The sequence below is a fragment of the Gymnodraco acuticeps genome, unplaced genomic scaffold (genome assembly GCF_902827175.1).
Source record: "Gymnodraco acuticeps unplaced genomic scaffold, fGymAcu1.1, whole genome shotgun sequence".
Classification (NCBI taxonomy): domain Eukaryota; kingdom Metazoa; phylum Chordata; class Actinopteri; order Perciformes; family Bathydraconidae; genus Gymnodraco; species Gymnodraco acuticeps.
The window spans coordinates 2,822,952-2,836,492 of NW_022990335.1; the positions used below are offsets into that span (position 1 = coordinate 2,822,952).

The following is a 13,541-nucleotide window of genomic DNA, read 5'->3' on the forward strand; positions in this document are numbered from 1 at the left end:
TATATTGGCTCTTTATTAGTCATTATAAAACACTTATTAATGCCTTATTCTACATGACCATATTCTACAAGTAATACGCCATTAGTTGAGAGTTTTTCCTCAATAACCCTCTAACTCGTGCTTATTTATTGCAAGTTAGGAAGTTGTTGTACATGAGTTTTGGTCTTAATATGCTCTGCTCAATATGGGCCTAATAAGGCAGTAGTACCACAAGAATAGTTATTCTCCCATAATAACGCTTAACAAATATGATCCATTCTTACACTGAACAAAAATATAAATGCAACACTTTTGTTTTTGCTCCCATTTTCATGAGATGAACTCAAAGATCTAAAACATTTTCTATATACACAACATAACCATTTCTCTCAAATATTGTTCACAAATTTGAAAAAATCTGTGATAGTGAGCACTTCTCCTTTGCCGAGATAATCCATCCCACCTCACAGGTGTGGCATATCAAGATGCTGATTAGACAGCATGATTATTGCACAGGTGTGCCTTAGGCTGGCCACAATAAAAGGCCACTCTGAAACGTGCAGTTTTGCTTTATTGGGGGGGTCTGGGGGGGTCCGAAAACCAGTCAGTATCTGGTGTGACCACCATTTGCCTCACGCAGTGCAACACATCTCCTTCGCATAGAGTTGATCAGGTTGTTGATTGTGGCCTGTGGAATGTTGGTCCACTCCTCTTCAATGGCTGTGCAAAGTTGCTGGATATTGGCAGGAACTGGAACACGCTGTCGTATACGCCGATCCAGAGCGTCCCAAACATGCTCAATGGGTGACATGTCCGGTGAGTATGCTGGCCATGCAAGAACTGGGATGTTTTCAGCCTCCAGGAATTGTGTACAGATCCTTGCAACATGGGGCCGTGCATTATCATGCTGCAACATGAGGTGATGGTTGTGGATGAATGGCACAACAATGGGCCTCAGGATCTTGTCACGGTATCTCTGTGCATTCACAATGCCATCAATAAAATGCACCTGTGTTCATCGTCCATAACATACGCCTGCCCATACCATAACCCCACCACCACCACCATGGGCCACTCGATTCACAACATTGACATCAGAAAACCGCTCACCCACACGACGCCACACACACTGTCTGCCATCTGCCCTGAACAGTGAAAACCGGGATTCATCCGTGAAGAGAACACCTCTCCAACGTGCCAGACGCCATCGAATGTGAGCATTTGCCCACTCAAGTCGGTTACAACGACGAACCGGAGTCAGGTCGAGACCCCGATGAGGACGATGAGCTTCCCTGAGACGGTTTCTGACAGTTTGTGCAGAAATTCTTTGGTTATGCAAACCGATTGTTGCAGCAGCTGTCCGAGTGGCTGGTCTCAGACGATCTTAGAGGTGAACATGCTGGATGTGGAGGTCCTGGGCTGGTGTGGTTACACGTGGTCTGCGGTTGTGAGGGCCGGTTGGATGTACTGCCAAATTCTCTGAAACGCCTTTGGAGACGGCTTATGGTAGAGAAATGAACATTCAATTCACGGGCAACAGCTCTGGTGGACATTCCTGCTGTCAGCATGCCAATTGCACGCTCCCTCAAAACTTGCGACATCTGTGGCATTGTGCTGTGTGATAAAACTGAACATTTTAGAGTGGCCTTTTATTGTGGCCAGCCTAAGACACACCTGTGCAATAATCATGCTGTCTAATCAGCATCTTGATATGCCACACCTGTGAGGTGGGATGGATTATCTCAGCAAAGGAGAAGTGCTCACTATCACAGATTTTTTCAGATTTGTGAACAATATTTGAGAGAAATGGTTATTTTGTGTGTATAGAAAATGTTTTAGATCTTTGAGTTCATCTCATGAAAAATGGGAGCAAAAACAAAAGTGTTGCATTTATATTTTTGTTCAGTGTATGTAACAAGACATGAAACTATAAGTGTTAATGGTGTCTACATAACTCAAAATTAGGTATTACTATCTAAGAACATGTTCCCTATTTTAAAGTGAAGTCTTGTTCATAACCAATAGAGTGGTGCAGTGACGCATCCTAAAACCCGGAAGTAAGCTGCGCATGGGTTCCCTGGTTCCCTCGGCAAAAAAGCAAAGGTATTTTTCCATAGGATTTTGGAAAATAGCTAGATGCACGTTTTGTTCAACCGGATCATATCCACATGTCTACCCTACTTTTATAATTTTCTAATCATAAATCTAATCGATAGATTTATGATCAATAGATTTATGATCAATAGATTTATGATTTTAAAATGATTTTGTTGTTTTTTTCTAATCATAACCAGTCACAACAGAGTTGGCCAGCTACCCAATCAGAGCAGACTGGGCTCTGGTTTCAGACAGAGGGTGAAAATAAGTGCTGCAGCACAAGCAGTATGAGAAAAATAAAGCACTTTTTGAACATTAAAGCATGTAAACATGTCACAGTAGAGCAGTGGTTCTCAAACTTTTTCTGTCAGGCCCCCCCTTTGGAGAAAAAAAAAAGTCGGGCCCCCCCAACACAAATAGTCAGGCTCAGTGGCGGCGCCAGAGACTTCTTTTGGGGGTGCTGTGGGGTAGCTTGACATTTCATAGAGCGTGCTCAAACATTTAGGGTTTCCCATTAATGTACCGGGCGCTACAGTGGAATTTTCTACTGCAACATTCCCCATACATATACACAATGTACCCGCAACTGTTACAATGAAGGCTCGATAATCAGCTCACGGCATATAGGCGTAAGCAGGGGTAAAGTGCTATTTTTATAGGTGGTGTGTGGACATCACATAGGGGGGTCCGGGGGCAAGCTCCCCCGGGAAGATTTATTTTTAAATATTGAAGTTAAATGCATCAATCTGGTGCACTTTGAGAGCAAAATGAAGAGATCTATGGATACCTCTCTCAACACCCATATGAAACAGAACTGTTAACAGATTTACTTTTTCTTTATGGATATTTTACAAATCACCCTTTTAAACTTTATTCTTGTTTTACTGTCATATAGTATTTCATACCTGTTTTTCATTTATTCTCTTATTTGTTTTATAACTATAATGATCATATAAACGTGTGCCTCGGAAATAATTGTTTACATTATTGGTGACCAAAACATTTGAGACCCACTGAGATAACACTGAGAGTCCTTTAGTTCACTGAGTCTCTCACCCCCTAATCGCACCAGGAGCGTCTGCGCTGCGTTGCACTGCGTTGCGTTGCGCTGCGTTGCGCTGCGTTGCGCTGCGGCTGCGTTGCGCTGCGGCTGCGTTGCGCTGCGGCTGCGGCGTTTTTAGCGATCGCGGCCACTCTAGTCAATGGGTGCTATTCCACCAGACACGCTGCGCCGCGCTGCGCCGCGGCTCGAAGCGTCCCAGAAGCTCCTCGCCGCAAGGAATTTCTAAAATATAGGATGAATCCTATTTTTGACGCGGCGCAGCGCAGGCAGGAAGTGGAATGTTCATCCAACAACTGCGAGGCTGCACACACGACGCTCTGCTTCCGCAACGTTTTGAAACGCGCCTGGTGGGTTAGGATGCAGGAGGAGGTCGCAGCGCGGCGCAGCCGCAGCGCAGACGCTCCTGGTGCGATTAGGGGGTCAGTCTGACAGGAGAGGACTCTCCTCCACTTTGTTGTTGAAAAAACTCGTTATATCCGTTAGCGTAGCTCACTATAGCACCAGAAGCTAACAACAACGATCTCCGGTACCGGTGCGCTCTCTCTCGCTCCCACACAAACACACACACACAAAGCCGAGCTTTAATGAAACACAGAGACCCAGACGTAATAGTACTGTACTGCATCATATTATTTTCGAATCAATAATTTTTCAATTTATGATTTTTTTTTTTATAATAACAATTTTTCCTCCTGGTCTCTCGCGCCCCCGCCTGGCATGCCTCTGCGCCCCCCAGGGGGGCCGCGCCCCCCACTTTGAGAACCACTGCAGTAGAGGAACAAAATCCAATTATAAAACCGGAAAATTAGCACAATAGAGCCCCTTTACAATCTGAGAAATTGCATCCAACTTCAACGTTGCAATATAACGATGACTCAGGGTCATATACAACTCATTTTTACTGTACAGGGCTGTAATGTGGACAGTGGCATACTATCTCCAGAAAACTGGGAAGTTCAAAGTTCAAATTCGGGTTAAAAAAGTGAAAGGATAAATTATTCAGAATTCTCCCCCCTTCAAGTTGTCTTTGACCGAAAGAAAATAAACGCACTGTGCCTCAAGATATAGTTGTGTGTCTTTTGAGTCAGAAGCTTATTTAAAGAGGTATACTCGTCAATGCATTCTCAGCAGGAAGACAGACGAAATGACTCAAGTTAGTCACCACACTGCTGCAATGTATAAAAGTAACGTATTTTTTTGCAACAAATGAACACGGACTGAGCACACACATTGTTTTAAACAATTCCTGTCACGCTTCCTATGTCTGCTCGGCTGCACCTCTCTCAAAGAGGTTATCAAGAGCAAATTGAAATTGCTTTCACCACTTGAGTGCTAATGGTTTTAAGGATGACCACAGGGTCAACAGCAGCTATCAACAGTCCCATCTCTTCTTCTGTTTATTGTCTGCCTAGCTCTCACTGGCTTCCATAAACCGCTCTTTTGGTAGGTGACTCATAAAGCTGTGTTGTGGGTGAGAGCTGAGAGCATTGGCTGTTAAATGTCAACTCTAATGTAAAACGATCAACTGCCAAAACTTAACAGCTGATGTGAAATGTGTTAAAGTAATGCTCTACCCAGTGAGACCAGTAGAGGAGGATGTTGCTCAACTTTTTATTTGATTTCAAATTAACCACTGGTTGCAGCTTAACTCCTATTAATATTTGAAACTTAAATAATTCACAGAACACTAGAAGGAAGAATTTCCTCATTTGCTTCCACAGTGGCTCCCCAGTCCTTCACATTTCTACTTTCCACTTGTTCAAAGTTACTTCCCGCTTTCATTGCACCAAGCCTGACACTTACCCTGAAGTCACATTTGTCTTTGAACATAATCTCTACGGCTCGCTCCCCTATCAACCTCAGTCTCTGTATCATAAGGCCAGAGCTGTTAATGTGGCACCCTGGGGCCATCACAGGAAGTCACTGCAAAGTCAGGACTGTGAGTCAGCTCAGCATAGAAACCATTCAAAAGACACTTCAGATACTGCACACAGGCTCGAAATGTAATCTATAAATCATAAAATCTTCAATTTGTATTCAATGGTTTCCTTTGGATCATTCTTAATCTTTGGAGATTATAACTCATACATTAGAGACAGTTCATTTTGGACATATGTTCACAATTAGGTGTATTGTAAATGGCTCTGCAACAATGCTGACAGTGATAAAAAAACAGCTTCTGCTTTTGCTGATCTTTCATTTTGATAAAGATTAAGGCAGTGAGGGATGCAGAGAATATCAATACAAGCACACACATACAAAAATGAGAATCTAATTTACCCGGTCCATACCTCCTCACACTCATTAATGATAATGAAGGTGACCTTGCTAGAAAAGTATATTCCGGTCTAATCATGTTGATTTTCTCTCGGCTTCCACTTAACTGAAAAGGCAGCACTTGAAAAACTCCATGTCAGTTGATTTCGTGTTCAAGAGAGGGAAATGCATAATTGACAGCGTAAATGAGGGCACATCATCCACTTAAAACGCAATATAAGGGTTTAAAAGGTGAAAAGATTATCTGTGATGCGATTCATGTTTGAGTTAGTGTTGCACGGTGTACCGATACTTGAAAGGTACCGCGATACCCTGCCGTTAAAAACGGTACGATTCCTCCGTTTCATTAGTATCGGTACTTTAAGAATGACGGGGAAAAGTACTCCGGTGAGAAAGCGCCGTTTTAATAAGAGCATTGTGTGTTCAGCGCTCTGCTTCCACTCTCCCTGCTCTGCAGCCGTGCCTGCTCTGCAGTCCCGCCCCTCTCAAGCACGCTCTAAGTCCCTCCCCTCTCTCGTGCACGCGGCCACGCGCTAGCTGCCAGAGCATGTGAGAAAACGAGAAGCATGGCTGCAAGTGGGAGTGCAACTGCCGCTGCGCCTCGGCTTGTTGACAAAAAAGACGGCAGAAGCGACATTTGGAAGTATTTGAGCTATATCTCTGACAGTGAGGGCAAGCCTACGGACACCACGAGGCCTGTCTGTGAGAAATGTTTTAGATCCCTGCAAACCAAGGGAGCCAACACATCAAACTTGGCTAAGCACCCGCCAACCGGCATCCAGAGCTGTTTAAAGAATTTAAAGACAGACAGGTTAGCGAATGTGATAGATAACATGCATGATAACATGCCCATGCCCTCAAATCTAAGTCAAACCAGTGTAATTTATTTTGTGACAAACGAGGCAATTAATGGCAATGATACATTTTTAGCTAACTTACCAATGTGGCTAACATCTGCAATATACATTTTGTCAATAATTATTTATATTACTGTACTATTAAATGTTAATAAAATATAAAAAAAATTATATTTTATAAAACAAAAAAGTTGTTTGAGATGATGCTTAATTTTATTTAATACGAATTATTGTCATTTATTTTGTTTATTGTTCTCATTGTTTAAAAGTTTTTGTTATGGTTCTGGTGTGAAATAAAGCACAATAATTACATTTAAGACTGTTTCCCTTTTTTTAAGAAAAGTATCGAAAAAGAATCGGAATCGCAATTCTTGACTTGGTATAGGTATCGAAACCAACATGTTGGTATCGTGACAACACTAGTTTGAGTCAGAATGCAATACATACTTTTACAAATACAATATCTCATGATAACAAAAGTACTGTAGTTCATGTTAAAAAAAAAGGAGATCAAATAGTGGGGATACAATTATTTCACAGATACAGGACAGCAAATCATAACGATCTCATTTAGGAATGGAAAATATATCAATGTATTACACGGCTTAGTGAATTCTCGTTTCTGATAGGTCAATTTGGACATTCTAGACTCAGGTTGATAATTCTCGCTAAAAGACCGTTGCTAAGAAGGACTATGTGCAGTCATATCAATCCGCATGAAAAAGCCCCGCAACTTTAACGCCAGCTTTAGACAAATAACATTGCTCCCTCAGAAAACACCATGAAATACTTTTTGAGTAATTATTTTTCATATTTGTGCAGACAACGAAACTTTGGGTTCATGATGGCTAAACTGTCACCAGTGAAGAAAAGAAAGTGGTTAAAAAACAGAGCTCTGGACTTCAGAAAAATCAACAGAAGAAGACAGACAGGAAGTACACATGATATAGCATGCTGTATATAAATATGGTATGAGCTCCGACATTGTTTTAAGACTGGTTAATGGAAAAGAAAATGTGAACAGACTTGGACAGTTACAGAAAACCTTGATGCTGCCGTCATTTTAAGTTACATTGCTGTCGCTGATCTCCAGCCATTGGTACGCAGTGCAATAAGAAATAAAATGTCTTGGCGGAAGCAACACGATCATTTTAAAAATCAACCAAATAATTTTTGAATCAATATTGTGAATACAAACAAGGGTTTATTGTAGCCATGAAATAAGCTGGATAATGTGCATCAAGGCGCTCATATATGAAAAACCATGAAGGTGTATCCCTTACATAACATTGAGATCGTTATGAATCTAGATATTGTCTTGGGTATTATGCACACCGTAATATTTGCAAGTGATGTTTTTCCTTAGTTTTTATGTTATTTTCCATTAACCGCATGGTCATTAAATCCACATTGCTGATCACTCTTTATAATATAAAGGCATCAATGGTCAACCCTACAATATTGTCTCAACATATATCGATATTGAGGTATTTGTTCGGAGATATCTGGATTCTGGATTTTCTTCATATCGCCCAGCATACCTCAACTTGAAGCCAAACAAAAAATCTTTATAAAAGGTTTGTAAACATCACTCTTTTCAGTCACAATAACATTGCTCCCCCATTGTTCTCCATTTCCCTGGATACATCAGATAAGTTTCCAACATTGTTTCCTGGCAACAATGGTAAACACCTACACTTTGTTCAGGAAGACATTATGTAAACGTACCATGGATGGGAACATCACCAACAAGTGTGAAAGCAGAACCTTTAGGCGCTTTCACACCGGAGTACTACAAAAGTAAAAAAGGCCTGAATCTGAATCACTTAAGCGTATTCGACTTATCAAAGTGTTTTGTATCACTGCAACACTGCAAAGCCAGCTGCAGGAAACAAGCTTGGCGGGAGCAACCATGAATCAAGGCATCATGCCACATTTAGTCGGCAGCACATTGAACACCCTAAGGTGAAAAGCAAAACAGAAATCAGCAGAAATAAATTACTTAAATATGGAAAACACCTTCTGTAGCACACACATGCCAAGAGATGCCTTCACAAGTACGGGAAACCACAGCAGGTGGAGAGGGGGAACAGAATGAAACAAATGCAGAAATCAGCAGCGGCAGTTGCAAAGACAAATGTTAAGTAATTCCTCATTTCAATTTGTCATATAATTAGTGTTTGTCTTTAGGAAGTGGAAAATCAAGTCAGCAAGCAGGGAACAGGTGTTGGCAAGCGGGCTGATAGATCATAGATGACCCCGATGTGACACACGTGGATTTCAGTCTCAGATGTCCTTCCTTAAAGGTGAGGTGAGGTGAAGGAAGAGGAGGAGGAAGAGCAAGATGAACAAGCAACATAAGGCAAGACAGAAGTGAGAAGAAGAGCAGTGGAGAGAAAAAGAAGGACAGTGGAGCAGAGAAGAAGGGTGCTGCTGGGAGACTAGCTGATAAATGAAAATGAAAGCGACTTCAAAATAGTTAGAAATCTTATGGGAAGAAACTACTTTACATGGGGATGTCCTGATAAGTTAGGAGGAAAGGCTGGTCCAATCTATTCTTGTCCTGACCCATCATGGTACCCGTGCTCTGTGAGCCTGAAACCCTACCCCCTCCCCCTTCTATAAAGGGCGGGGGTTGACGTAAGCAGCTTGTGTTGCAATGTTTTAGTAACCGGGGTCATAGCAGACACAATAATCTGCGGCGAATCGGTGATCATCATCATCATCTCTCTGTATCTAAGCCTGTTTAACATAGAGAGAACATATGGCGCGCTGACAGAGTTTGAATAACCTCTGCTTAGGAGGTTAGGTCTTTGGCTGTTTATTTGTTTGTCTGTCAGCAGGATTAAAGAAAAAACTACATTCACCACAAACCTTGGTTTGCGGGTGTAGCATGGGCTGAAGATGAACCCATTACATTTGGGAATTGATCTGAATGACGATGGGAAAATGCAAATGATGTTTTGTTTCTGTTAGCATTGCGAGAGATGGCGTATGTGCTGAATTTGTGTCAGAATACATCAGAAAAATGAGTTCACTACTGGGGAAAAATGTATTTTACATCCCCGCAAGTCATAAACAACTTAGACACATATCTACGTGTTTTCAAATGTTTTAAACTTCTACTTCTTGGTGTCAGTGTTGTGTCATGCTCATGTTCAGGTTTAATATTGTAGTCTGTGTCTCTACTGTGACATGTCTCCATGATTTAATGTTCAAAAAGCTCTTTATTTTTCTCATACTGCCTGTGCTGCAGCACCTCTTTTCACCCTCTGTCTGAAACCAGAGCCCAGCCAGCTCTGTAGTGATTGGTCAACCGCTAAGATATGTCCCACAATAGAAGCACGAGTGTTAGGTAGTGATGTCACTATGTTCCCGAAGTAAAAAAAGGAATCGAGGTGTTTCAGGCATGAGGGGGCGTTTGTGGGAGAGAACATTTGGAATTTTAACCTTTACAGACCATTTACATGCACTAAAACCTAAATAACACACTACAGGAAAGGGAAATCCAAAAAAGCATAACAGGGCCTCTTTAAAGCTCATGAACATAGTTGGAATAATGACTTTCTGACTAGGGCTATGGAGCCATCTGAGGAGCACATGGCAGTGGCGATGGTCTGCGCTCTGCATCTGCCATTCTATTTTTTATTTTTTTTAAAATACTATATGTAGAAATATTGAGCACAGATCGATATAGAGCTTATGATACCATCCACCCTCAGAGAAAACGAGCAATCTACCACAAGTGAAATGATAACAATGAGCGTGGGCCCTCGTGGTGAGTAATACAACAGTTCTTTGCTGAGAATCACACACGCCAAAGATACAGATGACATGTCCACACTCAGAATCTTCCATCTCTCAGTTACAAGTCACTTTAAAAGAATTGCCACTGACAGTGACACAAGTGGACAAACAATCCTGTTCTGATTTATAAAGAAACATATCCCTCTTTAAAAACCCATCAACATGATTATAATTTATGTCTTAAATAACACACTCTGCTCTGCATAAAGAGTATTACAAGACTCCGTCACCCCATGTCCCTCTACGGGCTGTAATCTCATACAAATTGTACTTGGATTGAATTTCTGTCAGTCCATTTGCAAAAGCAATCAACTGGAGCGTCCGTGAAAAAAAAAAACACAATTACCCATAAGAGACGGCACCTTTTAAAGAGTGACCCTGAGAATAACCTTTGACAGGCTCTCTCCCTCTGCACTCGCAAAAATATGTATACACAATATTTAAATCGGATGCTTAGTCTCAGCTTTCTCCTTCCCATCTATATTCACTTCCTCCTTCCCGCCACACACCCACACCCACACCCACACCCACACCCACACCCACACACACACACACACACACACACACACACACACACACACACACACACACACACCACACACACACACACACACACACACACACACACACACACACACCACACACACACACACACACACACACACACACACACACACACACACACACACACACACACACACACACACACACACACGTCCCCAGAACAACCTAATCTTGTGTGATACAGAACAGCAACTACTGTAATACATCCACAGGCCATTTCTGCTTTGACTTGCATTTTCTTACACATCTTAATATCCATGACACAATGTCATTACCCATCGGGCTTTAACACAGCCAGTGTAGAGCAGCATCTGTTTTAAGGAGCCTAAGGTAACTAATACATAAAGAATAAGGCAAGTGAATATGCATTTAAATATGTGGCTCTCAGAGGTAAGGCATTTTGAAAACAGCAGCCTTGCCAGTTAAGCTTCTCCAATGGCCCCCTCTTTTGGCAAGGAGTGGGAGTTGAAGCAATAAACTGCTGACAGAGCAGTGGCACGCTGTTGTTTACTACCCTCAAATGATTGTAATTACTAGATAAATGGCGGTGATTGTAATTGTTGTTTTTTTTGCTATGTGTTAAGATGGTTTGGGTGGGTACCTGAGAGTCGGTGTTGCTTGGTGCTCACTCGGTTGCTGTTTTGGACGGTGCAGCAGAGATGGAGCATGGCAAACATGGTGAGGATCATCACCACACTCTGGAGCAGCAGGGTGAGCTCAAACTGCTTCCCTATCCTGCAAGGACGCAACAATAGAAATCAGAGAAACTTTTGGGATACAATATAAAAAGACACTATAAGAGTCTAGTATGGCCTTTGCACTAAAAGTAAGACACAACACATACACTGTACACAAGGCCTGTATACACCCTCATACAACAGTAAACTATTCATTCACCAATATAGGTTTTATTATTACAGGGCATGTCATGGAGGCTTTCAGCAGCACAAAATGACCTTATAAATAATACAGTCTTCCAACCCGATTCTGTAAAATATCTATTTAATTCCCCTCCTCGGCACCTCCAGTCAGAACAATGACCTTTGCCCTCTGCTGTGTGAAAAAGCCTTTGTAAAATCTTAAAGGGAACAGTAAAAAGCTCAGATAATATAATTCATCTAGTTTTATACTGTGATCATATTCCAATTTCATCAATTTTTGACACCAAGACTGATCTAAGGAATGACCTTTGTGCCCTACGAAGAGCAAAAAGAAGACAGGAAAAAAATATAAATGTCAAAATCAGAGGAAATGAAAAGCCTTCCCCTCTGTTGCTCACCAGAAGAAGATGCGCAGGATGTTGGCGATGAGCAGCACGAGGCAGACTCTGGTGGAGAAGCCTTCACTGTGGTTGCTCCTCTGGATGTCCTGGTACTGGGGCACATAGGGCAGGGCCCCCCCGAACACCATGAGTAAGGACGCCATCCAGGACAGCAGGGACCACGAGGCCTCCGTGTCCCCACCCTGCAGAAGCTCCTCTCCATCCATCACACCGGGGGCAGCTCAGGGGTTAGGGGCGCTCCTGAGAGGAAGCAGAATGAAGGAGATGTAATGGATGCTCAGCAGTTAGCCTGATGGATGCTTTGAGGTAGCCAGAGGTCAATAACAGGCCCTGAAGTGAACATTACCCTGGAGTCCATCAGCAATACAATGTATTAAGCTGATTGTTTTAAATACTTCAGGTATGGATTTGATTGTTTAAATAGCTCTCCTTGCTGAATACAATGTATCCTCTACATAAAACACAATGACTGATGCTAAACTCATGCAAACTTCGATGTATCTTTAGAGAAAATATAATGTTTATGCAACGTCAGTCCTTTTGCTGAAGACTTTTTAGACATATTACTGTAAAATAAACAACAATAAAATGAATTATGGCTTAATTTAGAGCTGCAATAATAAACATTTAAAAAAGATGATTGCTAACTATTCCATTAGTATTAGTATTATTTCCCATTAAAGAATGTTTGAAAATGCTATTTTGGCCTCTCAAATATGTACATTTCCCCCTTTTGTGTGTTTTATATATTATATTAATATTAAACTATATATCTTTGAGTTTTAAACTGACAATTAAATACATTTAAAGACATCATCCTTGGGCTAGGAGACACTGGATTGGACACTTTCCACTATGTAAAGGCAACCGAACAACAAATATTTGCCAGTGAGGGATATGGTGTGAAGCTTTTCCAGACGCGTGGTGTTGACAGCAAATCAGGTCTTCTCTTTGAGTGCATTTAAGATGTTTATTTGGATTGCAGGATGATGACAGCAAAACAAGAGCCGGGTGTTTAACTGATAACTAAACAACTAACTGTGATAAAGAAATAAACTGAAATTAACTCAAAACAAACTGGTGATTCCCAATCCCTAATGCTGTGCACCTGTGTCCTCCCCAAATAGTAGGCTGTACCCTGAAATTGTCTGAGTCCCCGCCTATGCCCAGGTCAATTCAGTAGTATCACAGCACCTTTATACAAATATTAAAATACATCAAATTGGCTGCAACACACTATGTAAGTTTTAGATACAAAATTAAGAAAAAAAATAAATGCAACCATAAAATAATCAGCAGAACAATAATGAAATGGTTTGATGGCTGATGTGTATGATGTCACACTGTCATGGCTCACTGACAGACTTGTATAGAAAATAACGTTAATGTTATTAGTAACACCTGTGCTGCTCCTCCTACTGTATGACAAGTCAGAATGACTGCAGTTACACAGTATGGTTACTTTAGATCAGGGTTGTCCAAACAACGGCCCCGGGGCCAGCCAATTCAACAAGTATAACGGAATATGGCCTACACCTGAAACTTGTACTTTTCTTATATTGTGCTTCTTCCGAGGTGTCCCTGAGCAAGGCACCGTTCCCTACACTGCTCCCCG

The 13,541-nt window shown here is 41.6% G+C and overlaps 1 protein-coding gene across 1 annotated transcript in view; it reads right to left on the bottom strand.

Moving 5' to 3' along the window:
• Positions 1-13,541, bottom strand: part of si:dkey-246g23.2 (solute carrier family 66 member 2) — a 74,806-nt gene that overhangs the window by 56,972 nt on the left and 4,293 nt on the right. Inside the window, exons 2-3 of the mRNA XM_034223398.1 lie at positions 11,924-12,166; positions 11,246-11,379 (exon numbers count right to left, since the gene is read on the bottom strand). Of these exons, the coding sequence (XP_034079289.1) occupies positions 11,246-11,379; positions 11,924-12,132 (343 nt within the window). The 5' untranslated portion in view covers positions 12,133-12,166. The remainder of the gene's footprint in view (positions 1-11,245; positions 11,380-11,923; positions 12,167-13,541) is intronic.